Source organism: Schistocerca gregaria, chromosome 3 (assembly GCF_023897955.1).
Source record: "Schistocerca gregaria isolate iqSchGreg1 chromosome 3, iqSchGreg1.2, whole genome shotgun sequence".
NCBI classification, from domain to species: Eukaryota; Metazoa; Arthropoda; class Insecta; order Orthoptera; family Acrididae; genus Schistocerca; species Schistocerca gregaria.
In genome coordinates this window covers 413187940-413210106 of record NC_064922.1, presented here as the reverse complement: position 1 = coordinate 413210106, position 22167 = coordinate 413187940, and the positions used below count along the sequence as shown (strand labels likewise).

Genomic DNA, 22167 nt, shown 5'->3' with positions numbered 1-22167 from the left:
AGCAAAATTAATGAAGATTCATTTTTAAGTATTTGGTGTTGATTATTTTCCCAACTAATTTTCATAATTTGAGATCAAAGTTTGAAAATATATTGATATTTAAATGAAAAATTATACGTATGGAAAAATTGTGCCAAACAACCATAAAAATTCGAAAACATTCACAAACATGGATTACATAATTTACTTATGAAAACCAATTCACATCTGGCCAAAATGTAAGTGGTATCATATAGTTCATTAATCAAACACAAATTCTGATAGCACTAGATTCATTATAACTTGTTGTATCACTTAACGTGTCAAACTCTAACAGTTTCCCTTCCAAATTATTTCTAGAAGAATGTAAGGAAACAGTCCAACACAAATGGCACAATTATGCCCCAGGAAAAACATGATTGTGAGTGCTAAATGCATGCAGAAAATAAATTTAGTGTGACTGTAGCACATTATTTCCTGGAAGCTGAATACCTACCATGGAACAGCAACTAGTTGCTAAATTATTATGAAATGTGGCTGTGTTTAACATGGTAGTGTGGACCCTTTACATTATTTATTTTTCTTACATGGAGATTAATTTATGTAACTTTAGAATGTCATCTGTATATATATTTTTTGTTCCATTTGCATATTATACTTTCACTTTTCTGTGGTACTCCTGTTTGGCTAGGGCACAGAAAAAAACACAAAATTAATTGATACTGAACACTAAATGTAAATTTAGAATATGGATTTATTCATCTTGTAAAATACACATTAGTCATCAGATTAAAGTTCTGGAGGTAAATCAAAAATTCACTTGTACCAAAACATAGCTCATGAGCTGGAGCAGCATTCTGAAGTTAATATTTTTTTTCCTGAGAGAGAAGTAAAATTTAGATAATAATATTATTGACAAAGAACACTGTGATTAAATTATCTGTTTACTCTTCGCCAACCCACATGTTCTGTTTGTTGTTAGAGTTCCTAACTATGAATGTTTTAGCGGCTAACTGCATCTGTGTGGAAGCTTCGATTCCCTTGTTATTTTACAGCTAGTGAAGGATGCTGAAGAAATAAATATTTACTTCCAGCCATACTTAGTGCATTTTTTTAAAATCTACCTTTGCATTGTGTAATATTGTGTGTGTGTGTGTGTGTGTGTGTGTGTGTGTGTGTGTGTGTGTGGCATTGTGTAAAACAAATAGGAGGGAGGAGGCGTCACAGTAAGAGTGTTATGTAGAATGTTAATTATTTCATGAATTTTGTTTTAATGTGACTAGTGATGTGACATTATGTATAAATTTTGCAGAAAGGCAGAAGCCAAAAAGCAAGTGAAGAAATGGACAGATGCTGATGGGTTTTTCTCAAGATATAAAGTGAATCAGTGGATGCAAAGTGTTGTTGACAAAGCATTAAGAGGATATGAGCAAAATTATAACCAAAAGATATATAAGGTAAGTAAGTTCTACAGAAGAAAAACAATGTAGTAACTTGAGGATGGTTGGACACACACACACACACACACACACACACACTCTCAGAAAATGTGATTGGATGCTAATGTAACTTTGTATATATACACAAACCATTGGAAGATGTGTAAATGATTAGATTTGCAGTTCTCTGTGACAGATAGAATGGTTAGCACAATGAATGAATGTTGTTCATGTTCAGTATTTTTAACAGGCCTGGTATGATATGTGAGGTTTGTGAGCAGCAGCAGTTGTAGAGTGATCACTGTGAAGTACACAGACATGCAGCATACTCATATGAGACAAAGAGTTTCAAAGGGGCCTAATTGTGGGTCTCAATTTGGTCAGCTAGTAGAATCGTGCAATATCCAGATTTGTAAGCCATCCAGTGTGACAGTGGCCTGATGTTGGACTGCATTGGAACATGAAGGCAGGTATCTCTGTTGTCAAGGTTCTGGTTGACCACATCTGATCACAAGGGAGAATCACCATATTAAGCACCAAGCACATCATAATCTCATTACATCTGTATCTGTCATCTGAGAACAGGTAATGGACTCACTGCATCATCCCCCAGCATTACTCAGTGACTAACAGCAGCTGTACAAGGGAATTAATATTCTGTCTACAGGCTACCATTAACACCAAAATTGCTGATGACTGGTAATTTATTGGGTTCAGTAATGAATTGCAGTTTTGTGCTACTTTGTATGACCATCTTGGACAAGTATTCCAGTGACATGGAGTAGGTTCCATTTTTCCAATGCTCTGGAAAAGCACCACAGTGTTACTCTTGCTGTCATGGTAAGGGAGCAATTGGGTATAACTTCAGATCATGGCTCATAGTAATTGAGGAAACTCTGGTGACAGTACATCACGGACATTCTGTGTTAGCTCTCATGTGTCAGTATCATTGTACCATTTTTCAACTTGATGCCCATCCCCTTAACTGAGTGGTTTGTGTGGCTGACTGCATGCTATGGACCTGACCAGGTCTGAGATTTTATCCGCTTGGGGACTGGGTGTCATGTTATCGTCATTATCATTTTATCATCATTAACATGCAAATTGCTGAAGTGGCATCAAATAAAAAGACTTGCATTGGGAGGCCAAAGGGCCCCATTAGGCATCTCCTGGCCAATAGTATCATACAATCATTTCATTTCAATGTAACAATGCTTGTCCACACAAAGCACTTGTCTCTGTGAACTGTCTGCATGATAATGAGGTAATCCCATGGTCAGCAAGATCAGTCCCCAGTAGAACTGATTATCATGTAAATCAGTCACCATCACTGAATAACAAGCAACACTGGAAGGACTTGCACCTGTGGTCTATTGGCATACACTCTGTTTGCTGCCGAAGAGATGGCTTAGTGGCAGGTCCCCGTGCGTGCGTAACTTTAACACTCTGTAGTGTCATTGGATGATGTCTCTGGACATTGATTCTTATCCTGAATTTGATCCTCAAGATGCCCTCTAAAACCCCTCAAAGTTGTAGGTACCGTATTGTTACATCCTGTATGTAATACGGAAAACTTGCACTAACTAATCGAGAGAATTGTGAGAAACTGGTATGTTATTTCTCTGATCTCCTTCACCACCATGAATCTTACACAAGATTCCCTATACAGGATTGCCCCTCCATTCACCAAGAATCATTCCCATCAACATATGAAGAGATCCACAAACACATACTTGAACTAAACAATAACAGGATGTCCAGTGAAGATGGTGTCATTGCAGAACTACCAAAGAACCTTGGATCAAAATTTGTAAAGATACTTACACAAATAACCAGAACCATCTGGCAAACAGAAAAACTTCCTGATGACTAGAAATGTGAACATATCCAATTGCTGCACAACAAAGGAATACTGTGCGTGTGAACAGCTAGCCCCTCCAACAAGTCTCATACAAAATTCTCTCATCATGCTTTCCCCAGTAACAATTAGAACACAAAATTGGTGAGTACCAGGCAGGAATCTGCCCCAGTTATTCATGCACTGAACAACTCTTCAATCTGCAAACAATTCTAAAATACAAAACCATCAGAAATGCTACAGTCATTTGCACTTTCACAGATTTCAAGACAGTGTATTATTCCATTGACTAAAAATCAGTGTTCAGCTTCTTAGAAGAACTAAGACTTGCCCCAAAAATATTATGGCTAATCAAACAGATACTGGCTGACACAAGATGAAATCTCTGATCCCCTAATCATCGAAACTAGAGTAACATTCAGTTGTCCTCATCATTGTGTAGGTTAGTCCAGACAAAATAATGGGAGTATGGGAAAGAACTGAAAATCCAAGGACTCTGGAACCAACCTCGCGAGGATGGACGTGGGACAAAGTTAGCTTTTACAGACAACCTAGCCATATGCTTATTTAATGAAGCAACAGCAAACAAACAAATAAAATTGCTTAAAGCATTCACAAAGAAGATTGATCTTCAAATATCTTTCCAGAAGTCCTTTTCTGCTGAAAATTAACCATACAAAAATTAAACACAAAATATAGCAAGATAAATGGAGTTGCACATTGCAAATATCTTGGTGAAATCCTCAAATCTGTAAGAGAACAGAAAATCTCACAGTAAACTCAAGTACAAAAAATGAAGAGATCATATGGCAAGACTCCGGATATATACTGGATTGAACGAAATTCCATTTACAGACATCGATGACAGGTTCCTGACACTAAAACAAGAAAATAAGTCTAGTAAACATGGGCTGTAAACTGCATACCTTGAGAGCTATAAGCACTTCTTCAAAACTATGAAACACGTCTCTTCTACTGCAAACTGTTTGATTTGCATGTTTTGGAGGGGGTAGTATGAAACAAAACCAGAAAAAAATGTCCAGTAAACATGGCCTCTAAAATTCATACCGTAGATTGATGAGCATTTGTTCAATAGGAGAGATGTGTTTCATAGCAGCAAACATGAGCATGTTCTCATAGCTCTTAAAGTATGCATTTTAGAGCCCATATTTACTGGACATTTTTTTCATGTTTTGACAATTTTGACATGTGGCAAAGTAATCATCATGTTAGCTGATGATGTTGATACCAGGCAGTGACATTAAGAATTCGTGAGGCAAGTGTACAACAGTTAGGGCTGTCAGAGGCCTTACTAACATGCAAACTACTGTGAGCTACATGACGGAGCGTACTTGACAATTTACCACTCATTAGGGTTTCTTCCCATTCCATTTGCTTTTAGAGCATGGAAAAATGGTTTCTTAAATGCCTCTGTACACTATGTCCATACGGGAGTATTATGTACGTGGTTGTAATATATTCCAAAATCCCTCACTAAATACTGCTTCTTGAACATTGTAAGTAGGATTTCAGAGTGTGACTAATGCTAGCATCAAATATTTGCCTGTTGAAGTTTTTCACCATTTTTGTAATGCTATTCCAAGAGTCAAACAATCCTGTGCCAATTTGAAGTGCCTTTCTTTGCATATGCAATGTTGAAGGAAGGCATCATTCGCTCTTCCAGTAGTCAATGTTAGTCTCCCATCTACTTGGTGCCAAAACTTTATGGTGTCTGATGCCCATGCAGAGGTTACCACGCCCTTAATGCTAGAACAGTGGCAGATCATTTTCCTGTGCCCTTATTAAGAGACTACCAGTATGCCTTATGTGGCACAACTATAGTTAATGTGCTATACTGTGCCAAGGACTACTCACAAATTCATGTGGCTGTAGATATGACACCAATTGGCCTCTGTGAGAGTTGGTTCATGACATTCAGCTTACGAAATGATGCACCGACTTGGCAGAGGTTTGTACACAGAGGTGACAAAATTCATGTGATAGTGATATGCACATTTAAAGACAGTGTAGTATCACATACACAAGGTCTAAAAGATCAGTGCATTGGCAGAGGTATCATTTGTACTGAGGTGGTTCATGTGAAAAGGCTTTGACATGATTATGGATGCTCCATGGGAATTAACAAACTTTGAATGCAGGGACCGATGACCTCATCAGTTTGGTCCCTTATGTATTCACATACATTTGAATGCTGAATGGTACTTGGAGCTAGATGCATGGGGCACACAACTTCATAAATCATTAAGGAATTCGATATTCAGAGATCCACAGTGTGAAGAATGCGCTGAGAATACTAAATTTCAGGAATTACTTCTCACCATAGATAACATAGTGGCTGACAGGCTTCACTTAACAACTGAGAGCAATGGTTTTTGTGTGGGGTTGTCAGCACTAACAGAGAAGCAACACTGCATGAAATAGCTGCAGAAAGCATTGTGGGACATATGACAAATGTTTCCATTAGTACAGTGTGGTGAAATTTGGTAGCAATTGGCAATGGCAGCAGATGACTGGCATGAGTGCCTTTGCTAACAGCACAACATAATCTGTAGCATCTCTCCTGTCCTCGTGACCATATTGGTTGGACCCTAGATGGCTGTAAAACCGTGGCCTGGTCAGATGAGTCCCGATTTCAGTTGGTAAAAGCTGGTGGTAGGGCTCGAGTGTGGCACAGATGCCATGAAGCCATGGACCCTGTGCAAACTGGTAGTGGCTTCATAATTGTGTGGGATGTCATTACACAGAATGGGCTGGGTCTTCTGGTCCAACTTAACTGATCATTGACTGCAATGGCTATTTTTGGATACTTGGAGAGCATTTACAGCCATTCATGGACTTCATGTTCCCAAACAACGACGGAATTTTTTTCGATGACAGTGTGTCATGTCACTGGGTCACAACTGCTCACGTAAGGTTTGAAGAATACTCTGGACAGTTTGAGTGAATGAGTTGGCCATCCAGATCACCTGATGTGAATCCCATCGAATAATTGTGGAACATAGTGAAGAGGTCAATTAATGCACAAAATCTTGCACCACCAACACTAGAGGCGTCATGTCTCAGTATTTCTGCAGATGACTTCCAACAACTTGTTGAGTCCAAGCCACATTGAGTTGCTGCACTGTGCCATGCAAAACGAAGTCCGACATGATATTACTATGTATCCCATGATATCTGTCACCTCAGTGTAGATTTAGTGCTATAAGGTTTGCCCTATCGCTTCAAGTAGCTTGATGGCATCCTTGTTTTTTCAGCCATGGCAATAGTACACCAACAGCGCTTAGTAAAAATCATTAAAGGCCTAGACAAATAACTGATTGTATTAAACACTGCTAGGTTTGTTTATAGGCAACAAGAGATAAATTTTTTAGGCCACCTGATTTCACCAGCAGGGTTTTTACTGGTGCTAGAAAAAGTAGAAGCAGTATGGAAGATTCCATGGCTGGAAACCACAAAAGAACTGTTGTGCTTTCTGGCAATTCTCAGTTTTTACTGGTGTAATCTACACCAATCAGAAAAAAAGTATAAGGACCTCTAACCCAATACTGTGGATGGACACTTTTTAAAACGCTAAGTCAAGTATAGTGAAAGTGGCAATCCTTGTACAGCTTGCACCAAAAACGCCTGTTTTGCTGATGGTGGATGCTAGTCAAATCCCGGTTGGCCAAGCATTACAACAATATGTAGATGGTTCATGGCAGTCACTTGCATTTTACTAGCACAAGCTCTCTCCTCACAACAAAAATGGAGTTCGTATGATAGTGAACTACTCATAGCTTACAAATTTATTACATACATTTGTATGCAGTTGTAGGTGATAGAGTTTGCAATTTACACAGACCACAAACCACTTGTCTACCCTACAGGCAGAACAACAATAAATTCTCACCATGACAGTACAACCAATTGGAATTTATAGCTCAGTTCAGCACCGATATATGTCACACATCAGGAATTAATGACATAGTAGCTGACTGCCTATCCCCTGTAAAAAGTATAAGAGATGCAGTGGATTTTACTCAGCTCGTCAAAGCACAAGAATCAAACCAGGAGATCAGGATCTTCTGAAAGACACTTCTTCCAACTTTCAGCTGAAACTGAAACTGATCGATATCCCTTCCACAAATAGTGTGAAGTTTTGAATAGCATATCTTGTCAATTCTTACCTTCCTCAGTCTGTAGAAATACTTTTGAGAACATGCACTACTTATGTGACCCTAGTGTCAGGTCCAAAGTTAAACTGATCGCTAGCCATTTTGTGTGGCCCAGTATGTAGAAAAATTGTAGAACCAGGACTCATGCTCATGTTCAGTGCCAACATAGCAAAGCATCTCACCACACATATGCACATGTGAGATTTCCCAGACACAAATGCACAACTTGCAGATGTACATATCAATGTAGTAGTACTATTAGCACCTTCAAATGGCCAAACATATCCATTAACAGTGATCGACTGTTTTTATCAAATGATCAGAACCCATATCAGTAAACAATATTCCACAGAAACACAAGCCTCTACTTTTGTTTCACACTGGATATCCCAGATTGGTTGTCCACTACACACAACAACAGATTGTGGCCAACAATTCGAAACTGAACTGTTTGCCCAGATGAGCAAATTCTATAGTGCCATACATCATAAGATTACAGGCTATCACCCAACAAGTAATGGAAGATTGAATGCTGTCACCAGTTGTTAAACTCACAGTGGTGTGTCATGAGTCAAATCTGACAACAGCTTTGCTGTTAGTCTTGCCCAGTTTATGAAACACTTGCAGACTTGCCATGGACTCTTTGCCAGTTGGCCTAATTTATGGAGAAGTACTGCAACTTCCTCGTGAGTTCATTGGTAGATGCTTGGTCTTGGTGGAGGATACAATCAAACAAGACTTCAAGTCTCAATGGACAGAACAGATGATGCAATTTGACCATGCCAGAGGCATGGAACATCACAAACTTTTGTGCACTGTGAGTTACAAACATGAACGCATGTAATTTTATCCAGGGGGGTTGAAGCTGACACTGCCGTACATGGTCCCCCGTCATGTTGTTGGCTTATTGGCAGAAGTGACAAAACAATAGATCTTTCTATTAATGGCAAACCCAGTACTGTATCCATCAACATGGTTGAGCCAGCCTTTGTGTTGCCAGAATTGCCCAAATGCAAGCAAAGCACAACCAGTCACAGCCTGAGTACAACCTCTACTGGAAGCAGAACCTCAACCAGAGTTCTGAACACATTCTGTACAGCACCTACTCCTCCCACTGTGATTCAAGGGTGATGCTCCCTGCACAATTTGTGGATGATGCCTTGCTTTCTCCAAGGGGGTAGTGTAGTGGCAGACATCAACGTTAATATTTCATATCTGTACCTGGCTGAGTTATGAGCATTTCATATTAAGTTTGGAAGTATATCAACTAGTCTTGCTACAAAATTGTACTACTACATGTTTCGTGTTTTGTGAAATGTGAAGATTTACATTTTTGAAAGTTAAAAGCAAGTTGAACCACTTTGAAATCTTATCATAAACTAATTGAACATTTGTGCACCGTTTTTCAAATAGTATTTCATTATAGTTATCTGTATGATCTTCAAAATGTCTGAGGTTATTGTTAACATGTCTGCCAGATCAATAATAAACAACATTAACTGCAAGGAACCCAACACATTTTGCTATGGCATTCCTGGAGTTAATTCTACATCTGTCGATGACTCTCCATCTGAGACTGTTAACATGAACTCCTCAATCCAGTCATAAATGTTGTTTGATACCCCACAAGACTGTACTTTCTGGTTGATGGGGTACTGAGTCTAATGCATTTTGGAAGTCAAAAATACTGCACTTCATTCCCTTGCCCCATGATTTTCACAGTGTCATGTGAGAAAATCAAGAGTTTACTTTGCTTGACTGGTGCTTTCAGAATCAGTGGGAGTGACCATAGAGGAGGTATGAGATATGAGCTCAGTATACATTCTAAGGGTGTACAACTCCTGCTAAGGTGAAAGAAGACTGAGAGCAGTAACTGAGGAAACACCAACTAGGTCTACAGGCCATGGAACATCGCCAGCTAGTTCTAGAAGCTCTGACTGCTGCAGCACGTTTTGCTAAGTAGGCTGCAACGTGGAATTCAAAAACCCAAATGCCTCTACAAATTTTTATTTTCGGACTATAGACTACGATACTTCCAGAAATGAAAACATGTTTGTGGAGTTGAAGGATAAACTAAATAAGATAATATGCCATATCACAGAGTTATTATGAGTATGGGAAAAGTAAATAAATAAAACAGAGATGTAACAGAAATAAAATCAAGACATTTGTCTTGTTATAGAGGAGATGATCCCAACAATTTGGTAGTTTGATATGATGTTACAGTCAATGAGTGGCTTCAGCTGAATGTGGAATACCTGAAGAAACTTGTAAACTCTCTTTCTTATTGAAATTAGGTCATCATCAAAGCCAGAGCAGGGTTACATGGTATTAACATGATGTCTCTTGCAGGTGACCAATCCTTTTTCTGGTAGGCCTATTTCTTCATTTGACTTAGGTCCCTGGTGGCCCCAAAGTGAATGGATCCCATATGGATATATCCAGTTAAGGATGTCACAGAGTCCTCACATATGCATATTCACCAATATTCTGCCTCTAAATGACTAAATAGTATGTCCTCATGATGTAAAAATTACGTGCCCTTTGCTTCTTTTCTAGGGCTTCGTGCTAATTCCTATGTCTTTTTTTAAAATTATTTTTCCTGACCATCAGATTAAGTCCCTGCTTGTATTTCTATATTGCCATAGTATTTTCATCTCTTTTCTACCTTCATTATAAATATCATACTTTAAACTGATTTTCAGAGGGGACTCCCATGCCTAATCTTTCACTTTCAGTGGCAGTCTTGATAAGGTGTCAGTCACTGAATTTTCATCTCTTCCTATGCACCATATTGGTAAACTGAAGCAAACAATGTCCAATACAATCTGTTGTGCAGCAACATACTTTACATTACAGTAGATTTGTGATCTGAACATACAGTCATTTTCTGGCCTTTTAATAGACAATAATACTTGAATTAAATCCTCACTTTTTTAAAGGTTTCCTGTTCAATTGTAGTGTAATTTCATTCACATGCTGTTAGCAGTCTGCAAGTAAAAGCCACTGGTTATCAGTTAATCAAGTTAGCAGATGTATTAGCAGAAAACATAAGGGAAGTCCCCAGCACATGCAGACAAGTCCCCATGGTTATTGGGGTCATGTGATACACCGACATTAGGTCCAATACTGAATTCAGGAGGCAGTATTAAAAGAAATTAAATTCACAGATTCTCAGTTTGTCTTATAATGACAGAGGAAGTAATCAACTTGCTCCATCAGAATATTAGGGCAATAGACAATAAAGTAATTGAACTGTTAATTTGTTTGCAAAATCTTAGTAGGTAGAAAGAAATAACTACAGGGATAGAAAATGGGAATGTAAGTGATTATGAGTTAGCTGTATATTCATGTACATCTGATATCAATAAAGGAGGAATTGTCATATTCACAAAAAAGGGAAATAAAACAAAAATGTAGAAATAAGTAAATTCTTTATACATCGAGATATAGGAACATTTGCTTGTGAGTTACTATTGTGAAATGTGATTGCTGCTGTAAACAGTTCTCTACTGAGTAAATGGGAAATTTTCATTAAAAATTTTGATTAATGATCATGCTCTGTCTGTCATAAGAAAAGGATTATTAATTTATGGTGATTTTAATATAAATTTCTTGCAGGAATCAGACAGGAGAAGTGGTGCAGAGGTGCTTTTAGCCTTTTATAATTTGGTATCAGTCATTAATATTCCTATGTGAGTTGCTCCAGATAGTATTATCCTTCTTGATAAGGAACTCACTCAACAAGCAGATGTTAAAGAGATACATGCCTATCCAGTGTTAAATTAATTATCAAATCATGATGCACATTTAGTCACATTATATAACTTTGCTCTACGTATAGTTCGGAAATAAAACAGTGAGGCTGGTTAATGCCAAAACTACTGAAGGTTTTAGAAAGAATGTTAAAACATGTTAACTGCTTTGAAATTTACAGTAAATGTAATGTTATCTGCAAAATCAACATATTTCTTAATGAATTTGTTTCCATTTTTGAAAGCTGTTCTACCAAAAAGATAATGAATTGTAATAAAGGCAAGTTATAAAAAACTGGGGATCACTACAGTTATTGGAGTCTCTTCACAGTGAAAATAGGACATGTAAAAAAGAGTTGTAACAAGTAATGACTCATATATATTTTCTTATTACATGTAACATATTAAGAAACGTTGTAAAAATCCGAGAGTGTGCACATCTTGTCAGAAACTGGCAAATTAGGTAATGAAATAAAGAAATGGGAAGAAGCCACAGAAAAAGACAGTGATTTCTATGAAAGGGAATGGGAGCACTGTAAAATAAAGTTCATGTGTAGCAAATATTTTTAATAATTAAAGTCTCAAAAATATGTAAAAAACTGGTACAAATGGTTTGGAAGAGAAAGCAACACAGAGAACACTCAATGAAGTAACTCATTAGCGGCAAAAATTTTTTAGTATAAATTTCTTTAAAATTTCTTGAGGAAATGTTTAAAAGTTTCAAAATAAAATATAGCTCAAGTTTAAATTGACTCCCGCTAACAGAATTAAAAATAATCACTGTCCTGTAAATAGGGTACTGGGCACTTATGGTGTGTTATAAGGAAAACATTCTTTCTTCAACTTTTCTGGTTTTTTTCCCACTCTTTTATTAAGGAGATAAATTAAAAAGAAAACACTAAGTTTCAGAGTGGGAAAGATTTATTTAGATGCTCAAATTACAAAATAAATTCAGTGCTCTTGAAAGATTATGAGGAATAATTTCTGAAAGTCTGTAGTTAGCCTCTAAATGGAGTCACATCAGTCATACACTTGGTGAACAAGGATAGTTGTGATTAGAACCTACAGCGTCAGTGAGTTACAGTTACTAAAAATGCTGTATCTAATTATTGTTGATCTAAATGTTGGAAAGAAAGTATTCAGAGAAATTAGTAGCTAGTTAGATGGTACAATTACAACTGAACCACTTCATTGAGGATTCTGGTTAATTATGAAAATTTATAAAACAAGGAGTACCTAAAGTTACACCACACTCAGCATAAAATGCTAGAGGCTTTCCTGAAAAATATTGGAACTGGCATCTTTTTTTGCTTGTCTCTTTTTCCAATGATGTGATCTCTTGCAGCCAGCTGCAGAGTATCCAGAACTTTCTTCCTAGAGGTCCACAGTGGTACTGGTCTGTCAATGTTTCTTCTTGCATTTTGCTTAATTTTCAGATTTATGGTGGCACTGTACCTTTAAATATCCTTGATGCTTTTGACCTACTGAGATACACTGTTCTAGAGTACAAATGTGTTTACCACAGCCATGTCAGCAATTCTAATGAAAATTGGCCAGTACTATTTTTTCCAGAACCAGTCATGGTGGTCTATGCTGCTGGTATATTTGTTGTACTGACTCATAAGATAACGCTATTTGACAAGCTTCTTTTCATTTTGTCCGTTTTGTTGTCTAGAAACTGATACCACAGGCTCAATTAGTTCAAAATTTGTTGCCAATAAAACACAGGTGTCGTCATTTCACTTTGCAATGGTGATTTGGTTTGTATTGTTGTAATGGGTATCATGATATTCTTGATCTTTTTTGCTAAGATTTTATCTGCTTTGAAAGGGCAAAAAGCAGTTCTGTTTTGTCTTAATGTACTTGTGACATGGAACACCATCTATTTTAGTTCTACAAATAGATAATATGAACTAAAAAAGTTATGTATAAATACTATGATACTGCCATTTGGGTCAATGATGTGATCTAGCATTATTTTCACAACTCAATTTCCCAAAGGCTGAGAATTTTCAGAGAAGTCCTTCCAACAAAACACATCAAAATTATGAAAATAGCCACCCCTTCCATACAAAGCCCAAAATTTATCCCTTCTAGAAACTGCTTCAGAGAATGATGACCTTAGTACCTGACCTTCATTTCATTAATCGAGAGATTTTCATAAAAAATTCCCCACTACTGGAAGTGGGGAATTCATAGCAACAATCAAATTTCTGACCATGATCCTTCCATCACTTTTGTTAGCATGTGCTTCATTATTATCTACAAAATGAAGCATTGCTTTTAGTTCATGTTATTTATTACATGGTGTGGCACTTTTTACAAGGGACACGATCAGATCATCTGCTTCAGGCCAATAATTTCTCTGGTTGGCAGTGTGTGGTATCCAGATAAAATTTAAGAACCCAGTAAAAAGTTTCAGTTCATCTACTGAGGTAGAATACTATGACTTGTTTCTCCACTATTTTTCATACTCTTCAGTTTCTTCCATAATGCTATGTAGCTACTCAGAAGTAAGCAACTCCTCAAAAATGTCCAGTGACGTATAACCTTGTAGAGTGTTCACAATATTTTCACAGTTAGTTTTTGCCAGACTATTTATATTGTGGGAACTGTAATTAGGATTTGTCTTAGACCATTTTGCCATTCGTTCGCTCATCTTCTTTTTAGAAGAACGATCCTGTGGTTGTGACTGAACTTAAATTTTCTTGGCACTAGATAAAGAGGCTGTAGAATAGCTTGGAACATTGTTACCCTCTTGCAAGTTGATTCCTACTGTCCCCAGAGTATCCTACACCATAGGACACCTTGTTTCATCATCATTGAAACTCTGCTCAACTGCCAGTTCATCAAATCAGTTGGTAATGCGACCATATCTGCCTGTATATCCTCAGAAAACGAGTATTCTGCAGCCTCCTCAGCTGATTCGATTGTTTTCTTTTGATACATATTAGAATTCCTGACGGAAAAGGAAATCGGGTGTAGGTATTATAACAGCCCAGTGTCTTATTATTGGACACCATTTTCAACTCAGTTTTTTTGGTGTGTGATTATTAGTTTTCATCAAGTATTTTGTGCCGCTGACATAAACAGACTTTTAACATACTATACTAAGTAATCTAATTTACTTATCCTTCTCATAAGACTTACAACAAAACTGAAATAAAATCATGTGCACAGGAAAAAATTACTAATATTAAGATAAAGAATTTAAACACAGACTAAGAGACTCAGTCTCCAAATGGACTGTAGTTGTAGTCAGTGTGGGGGCAACAATGAATGCAGACAGAAATTATGTGGTGGTCATTGTTGCATGATCGAATATTTAATGTCCTTAGTTACTTCTACAATGCATCATTAAGTCATGCTAATTTCCCAACGACATTGAACTATGCCATTTTTAGGACTCTCTGTAAGAAGTTTGAGCCCACAGGTGTCAATACCTACTACCCAGTGTCACTCCTTAATGACTTCCTAAAATTTCTGAGAAGGTAAAGTACTCCAGAGTTGTCACCTGTTTGTGTATTTGGGGGATACATAGCCAGTCCAGTTTTGATTTCAAAAGAGCCATTCTATGTAATCTGCTATTTATACATTTACTGACCACATAATAAAATCTTGTGGAGAGCATCACCTATTGGGATCTACTGTGACTTATTGAAGGGACTGTCATAACTTTCTATTAGCAAAGTTAAATTTTTATAGAATATGTAATTCAGCAAATGTATGGTTTACTTCTTATTTAAGAAACAGAATGCTGAAGTTACCTTACGCTGTTTGAGTAATAGAAAGAGGGACACCACATTATTTGCATTGGAAGAAATTATAAAGGGGCTCCCACTGGGTTTGATCATTGTCTCATTATTGTTCCAGTATTATTGTTCTTGCTTTATGTTAATAATCTGCCATTTTATTTGAATCTGGAGGCAGAATTAGTTCCTCTTTCCAGATGGTACAAGCTTTGTTGTGGAACTAAGCAAAGAAGCATGAACATAGCAAACAGTAAAGAATGTTTTTGCGGAAGTTCCTGAATGCTTTTGCAATAATGCACTATCTTTAAACTTTGAAAAAAATGCCGTTCACCTTGTTTTGCACTGTCAGAAATACGAATACCTCACTCCTATTTACCTAATATACCAACAAGAAATAATAAACAGGATAGAAAATTGCATGTCAGAAGATTGCTGCCAGAAGAGTGTAGGGGGATGTCATGCGGTGCCAGACAAACAGCCAGAAGTTACAAAATATCTTCATTATGGAACCCCTCTGTGGTTCAAGACAGGCAACAGCAGTGTGGCTGAGGTATCCAAAGGCTTCCTCTCTCTCTCTCTCTCTCTCTCTCTCTGTGTGTGTGTGTGTGTGTGTGTGTGTGTGTGTGTGTGTGTGTGTGTGTGTGTCAACTAGCACCACCGACAGAATGCAGCGTTGGCAAAGTAACTTCACTGCACAGGAGTTCTGAATTTCTCCCACTACCCACTGGTGTCAGGAATAGTCCCAAATATTTAAAGTAAAACCTACACATCTGTGAAAAACTGTTTGTCACAGTTCTTTAAATCTTCAGTTGTTGTTTTATATCTTTTACTTTCATCGACCCACTTTTTCTTCTGTAGTTTCAGCATCTGAATCTGTTGAAGTAATATATTCGCTGATTTCTGAAGTCATTTATCCAGTGTAATATGATACTCCATTGGGGGTGGGGGGAGGGAGTTATACCCCCATGTTCCCCTCACTTTGCCATCGCCCCTGCCCACTACCCTGTTTTGCCGAACAGTAACCTCACCTTTGTAACACTTTTGCAGCTACATGCGTGCTCTTGTCCTCCATAATTAATAGCAGCCACTGCACTTTTACCCTCACATACTTCTTCAGCATCTTCCACTTAATGGTATACATGGACTATGTGACATTGGTACCATTAATTTGCTTCCCAGCAACTGGAAAGAAAACTGAAATATAACCCTTTGCTCTATTGGTACTTGCTTCTAACCCAATGATGAACAGCAACATGGATTCTTGTCTTCTGACATATGTAATCTGAGGACAGGGATATCCTTTACCCTTTCCTGTTCTGAAAGTCCTCTACAGCCACATAACAGTTCATCCCACCTGCCCTACACCTTATGCTATATTTATACTTAACAAACATGAAACATAAATCTAGTCTTATCTCGTAGGCCTTAATGCATACAGACTTCTTCTCATTTGTTCATCCAAAAAGTCTTGCTTGCTCTCTGATATCTTCTTTTTTCACTCTTCCCTTCTGATCCAAATACAATATTCGTTCTTTAACTTACAAACTCTTCTGAAATGGCTTCAATGTCCCACGTGTACAACTGTCATCCTCATCGGCAACTGAATCTTGTCATTGACAGGTGATGTAGTTTCCACAACTTGATGTGGACCTTGAAACACTGCAAAATCTTTTTTGTCTTCCCAATTGGAATATTAGAAAATGCCATTTCCATTGGCCAACACTCTATTGCATCATTCTTGATCTATGCTTCACGGCTTTTTCTTGGTTTTATAGTCACTGGTAATAGCCATGTACACACTGTTCCATACTTCCTGTATTACTCTCACTGACTCTTTTACAGTTTCTAATCTCTTATCCTTCTTGTTTTTTAACATATTGATCATATATTACCTCATAAGGTGACAATTCTGTACTTGTTTGCTGTTTTAGTTGTATGCTGTGACCACATACGTTACATGAACATCCCAATTAAAATGGTGTGCATGTGTACAGTATCCCAGCACCCTCACTATACTTCTGTGCACTGTTTCTGTTCTCCCAGTGACTTGAGGACGTAAAGGACTCATTCTCAATTTTTTCACACACAAAATCTTACACAGTTCCTTGAAAATATCTGACATAATAGTCCAGTAACAGGGCACTTTTTGCTTGTAAAAAATGCGGTGGAAAATTTTATTTTTTTACCTTGAGTATGTAGTTGAGAATATGTTGAACCCCAGGTTTTCAACTTCCAAAACCCTCGGGACAACTTTTTGTTGCCAACAAACCAAGAAGTTTTTTGCACTTTTTCAGGTTTTTGTCTGTTACTCGAAAACTATACTTCCTTCTGAAAATGTTACCATTACCATAATAAAAGAACATCACATTTAGCATGAAATGACCTATTTAAATGTCAAAATTGGTGGAGCTGTTTGATTGTAATCAGTTTTCAAAGTTTGTTCATATTTACCAGCGTGGCTATAAAGTCAGTTCCAATGCCTGTGACTCAAAAACAAGAGCTCCAGATGAAAAACATCAAGTTATCATAGTGGCAGAACATAAAATTTCATGTTACAAAAGGGTCTAGTTTCTCAGTTTTAAGAGGCTGTACACTTGAAAGCCCAAGTAATTTCATTTTGTTGTTTTTCTTTTAAGTCAAAGTTATTCAATGAAATGAAAGTTTCAGTGAGAAGAGTACTCTCTAATGAGCAGATATGTTTTTCAATGTATATATTTCTAATTTTCTTCATTCATGTGTATTTTTATTCCTTTTTATCCATGACTTAATTGATAAAGAGTGGCTTACTAAACTAAGAAGCAAGTACACAGTAATGGTCGCTATGTATTTATATATCAGTAACATAAAATTTGTACAATGAATAAATAAAATGGCAAAACAATTTAAATATCAGACATTAACATCTTATCAAATTTCGACTCCATAGATCCACAGCAACATCTCCACCAACTTCCTCGTCCTGGAATATTCCTTCTCTCTCTTCCTCATCCTTGTTGAGCCCAATTCCTGGTGCATCCTCACAAGATAAGCCACAAAAGTGTTTGCACATCAAGTAGTAGTTCAGTCCAGATTTGCAACATCCACATACTGCTATGCATCTTGTTTTGCTTGTGCCGAAAACTATCTTCAGAACCGTGTGTAATGCTTAATCTTTGATCATCATCACAGGAAACAATCTCAATAAGTTTTTCTTCCAGCCCCACTGACATGGATCAGTTTTCTTCCCCAGCCAAGATCGAACTTGATGCTAGTACGGCAATAAATGCCACCTTCCTGTGTCTGATGTTGGCTGCAGCCTCTCATGTTGCAGACTTTACAAAAAGCTCGTACCTGAGCTCATCCAAAATCATGCCGTTGGAATTCTCATACAGTGCTAACATCAGCTGCCCTCCTGCCTGTGCTATTAAATAGGATCAAAATTGAAAGAATTACTGGAGTACCACACTCCAGCTGATCTCCCTCTTCCAGGTTTATGGGGATACGGGTTGTTTTGTGTGTTTCTTCGAACTGTTAGGAGAACAAGCACACCAGTATCCTCGCTTATGATTGCCACACTGCCGGACTCAGCAATTTGGGAAATAGCTGTTTCCACAATTAATGAATCAGCATCTTCTTCTGCCTGTAGCACTTGAATACCTCCATCCTCAAATTTTCTGATGAGGATAAAAATCAAGGTTCTTGTTGCTCTTATTTGCAAGAAACTTCTGTGTAACTTCAGCATTTGTATCTTCATTGAAAATGACATCTGATGAAGAACCTGCTGTCTTTAAATGAGAAGATCTTTCAGAAGACTTTGTTCTCCTTTGCGAAACATCACTTGGATGGACAAAAATTCAGAAGTTGAATGTCTTCTTTCCCGATCCTTGTTTTTCTCAGACTCTGTAGAGGTGCAGGGAGAGACTGCCATAATTTCTCCCATGGAATGGAAAGTTTTCAACCCATCAATCATGCAGATGTTAAAATCAGTATCATGAGAGATGAGCTGTTTGAATACTTCACTACATATGTTAGGATGCTCAGGACTTAGTCAAGGACGTCTCAAACAGGGAAGCTTCCTTCTACGGAGCAGCGAATCCAGTTACACTAGAGCCTTGACAATAAGTCTTGATCTGAATCTTTTGTACATGAATATACTGAGATCAAGCAATAGAGAAGATAGAAATGACCATGGCCTTACTGCAGACATCATTGCATGTGAGAAAAGTGACACTTTTTTTCCATTTATCTAGAGTTTAGATTGAATTAAAAACACACACACACACACACACACACACACACACACACACACACACACACATTGGAATTACTTTCACTTTCAAGTGTATGAATGCTTAAAAGTGCCTGAAACTGGAAAACTAGGTGCTTTTGTAACATGCTCTGCCACTCTGATAGCTTGACATTTTTCATTTGGAGGAGCCATTTTTGAGTTTCAGGCATTGGAGCCAACTTTCTAGCCAAGTTGGTTAAAATGAACAAACTTTGAAAACTGATTATGGCCAAACAGCTCCACTGATTTTGACATTTAAATAGGTCATTCAACGCAAAATTTAATGTTCTTTCATTTTCATAAGGGTAACATTTTCAGTAGGGTGCTTAGTTTCTGAGTAATAGGCATAAACCTGAAAAAAGTGCCAAAATGTCTTGTTTTTTGCCCACAAAAAGTTGTCCCTAGGGTTTTGTAGGTCAACAACTTGGATTCAGTGTACTCTCAACTATATACATAAGATTAAAAAAATAAAATTTTCTACATCATTTTTATCACGCGAATGGCCTTTTCTGGGAAGCCGTTACAGGACTACAAGGATAGGTCCGTGATCTGTCACTGTTTTCTCAGCTCTCTGAACTTCTGTATCCAATTGTTCATTAGGATTTGCACCACTGTTGCTGCCCGTTGTTTGGGTATGATGATGATATTCATGTATCTTGAAAAATTGCTTTAATTAAGAGTACATATTTATTCCATTCCTGTGTTTTGTTGAAAGGATCTAAAACATCATCCAGGCACAATGGTGCTAACACTTCAGGTACCCTCTGCAATAGTACTCTTATCCAACATAAGTCTGCTGTGCAATTCCCTAGACATTGACCCATGTCTTGCTTCCTGTTCTTACGCAAGTATCCCTCTGCTCCTTTCCTTTTAGTTGACTTTCATCCCCCTGACCTACTAAAACATGTTCATATGTCTCCTGTTATGCTCTTTTCCTCAGCTTTGCCACACCACTCATGGCCCAACTTAGTTTCTCCACAGAGCAACCCAACCTGTATACAAAACAGTGCTCTTCAGTGAACTACTTACATTCAATACCTGTCTGATGCACTGTCTGCCTTTCTTAAGCTCATTACTTCCTGTCTGTAACCACTGCTACTTTCCTAATCAATTCGTGTCCATTACATTCACACTTAATGCACAACCTTAAAATCAAACTCTCTCAATTGTACTTCCCATCATGCTACCTTACTAGATGGTTCTTTCAACTTCACCAAGCATTTCAATACTGCATGATCAAGATTCATTATCACTTGAAACTTTTTCCCATAGAGATAATACTTGAAGTAAGTGATACCATATATAAGGCTCAACATTTCATTTTCCATCATGGAATAACTATTCTCTGCTGATTTGATTTGCCTTAATGCATAGGTTACCAGGTGCTCTATGCCATCTATTTTTTGAAACAACACACAACCAAGTACATGGTTGGATGCGTAACATGATAGAATGAATTCCTTGTTGAAATTTGGAAATTCTAAGATTGGATTCGAATTCAAAGCTTCTTTCAGTTTGTCAAAAGCATGTTGACAGTCTTCTGACTAAACAAATTTTGAACCTTTCTTTAGGAGTTGCATCAATTGCCTGGCAACATCTACAAATCTTTTTATGAATTTCCCATAATAATTCTTTATTCAAAGAAATGAATGTAATTCCTTCACTGATGCAGGAACAGAAAATTTATGCATGGCTTTAATCAACTTCAAGTTGGTCCTAACCCCAGTCTTACTAATTATGTGACCAAGATATGCCACCTCTGACAAAACAAAATTACACCTATCTGCAATCAATGTTAAATTTGTGGCTTTCAGTCTCAGGAATGCTTCTCTTATGCATTGCATGTGCTGGTCCATATCAGTCACAAAGATCATTATATCATCCAAATACACCTTGCATTGACATGGTTTCAGTCCTCTAAGAACTCTGTCCAACAACGTCTGAAATGTCACAGGTGCATTCTCCACTCTAGATGCATACTCCTCAATTGAGAATGCCCCCATAGCAAAGAAAGTGCTGTTTTTTGTCAGTACTCCAGAGCACCTTCTAGCTGATGATAGCTACTCCAAGTACGTTATTGAAAAATACTTGCACTGACCTAATTTGTCTGCAGTTTTAATGTTCACCAAAGTGTAGGCATCCATTGTAGTCTTGGCATTCAGTTATCAGTAATTACAATAAAACCTATATTTTTGTGATCCATCTGCTGATTTCTTGGACATAATAACAATTCTGACCCCCATGGGCTATCACGTTCCTCAATGATCTCATCCTTCAGCTACAGGTTGGTGAATGCCTCCAAAATCAGTTTATAGAAAACCAGAAATTCATTCCCTGTTGGTATTTGTTGCTGTGTAATATACATTGGTGGCCATGGCCCTTTTGGAGAAAGCAAATTCTAAGTTCCAACAGTAACTCTTCCATTTGTTCCTTATCACCCCCACCCCCCTTTAAGTGTTCACTTTCTCTCATAATACAGTTTCAGTGGCATTTGGTTATTGTCTGTGGCTGATACCCTTTGTGTCCCACTCGTCCTCCTCCAGGATATCCACATTAGTGATCTACAACTCCTTTGTTAACCTTAAATCCTTGGCACTTAATTATCCACAGACACAAGTACAATTTTTTGTCATTTACCTCTTGCATGCATTGAACACTTCTATTCACTATGCAATCTGCGTGATCCAATATTTCATTTGTTTCCAATGGTTTCACCTCATACAACATCCTTAACTGTAAGTCAAGAGTCAACAATAATCGATAGTGATATTCCAGTACCCTTGGTTATACTATTGAGTGAGTCTAATAACGAAATAATCAATGTGAAAATATAAGTAACTCGATCGATAAAAAATCTGCATGCTACGCAGTACCAGGAGAACACACCTATAAAATGGTAGTACTGTTTGCAAGTTTTTGGGGTGAATGGCTCCTTCTGGCAG

General features: G+C 37.5%; 1 protein-coding gene across 4 annotated transcripts in view; it reads left to right on the top strand.

Moving 5' to 3' along the window:
• LOC126353880 (cyclic GMP-AMP synthase-like receptor) overlaps positions 1–22167 on the top strand; it is a 275603-nt gene that overhangs the window by 109875 nt on the left and 143561 nt on the right. For all 4 annotated transcript variants that reach the window (XM_050003085.1, XM_050003083.1, XM_050003084.1 and 1 more), the window contains exon 5: positions 1292–1436. In XM_050003085.1, coding sequence (XP_049859042.1) covers positions 1292–1436 — 145 coding nt within the window. The remainder of the gene's footprint in view (positions 1–1291; positions 1437–22167) is intronic.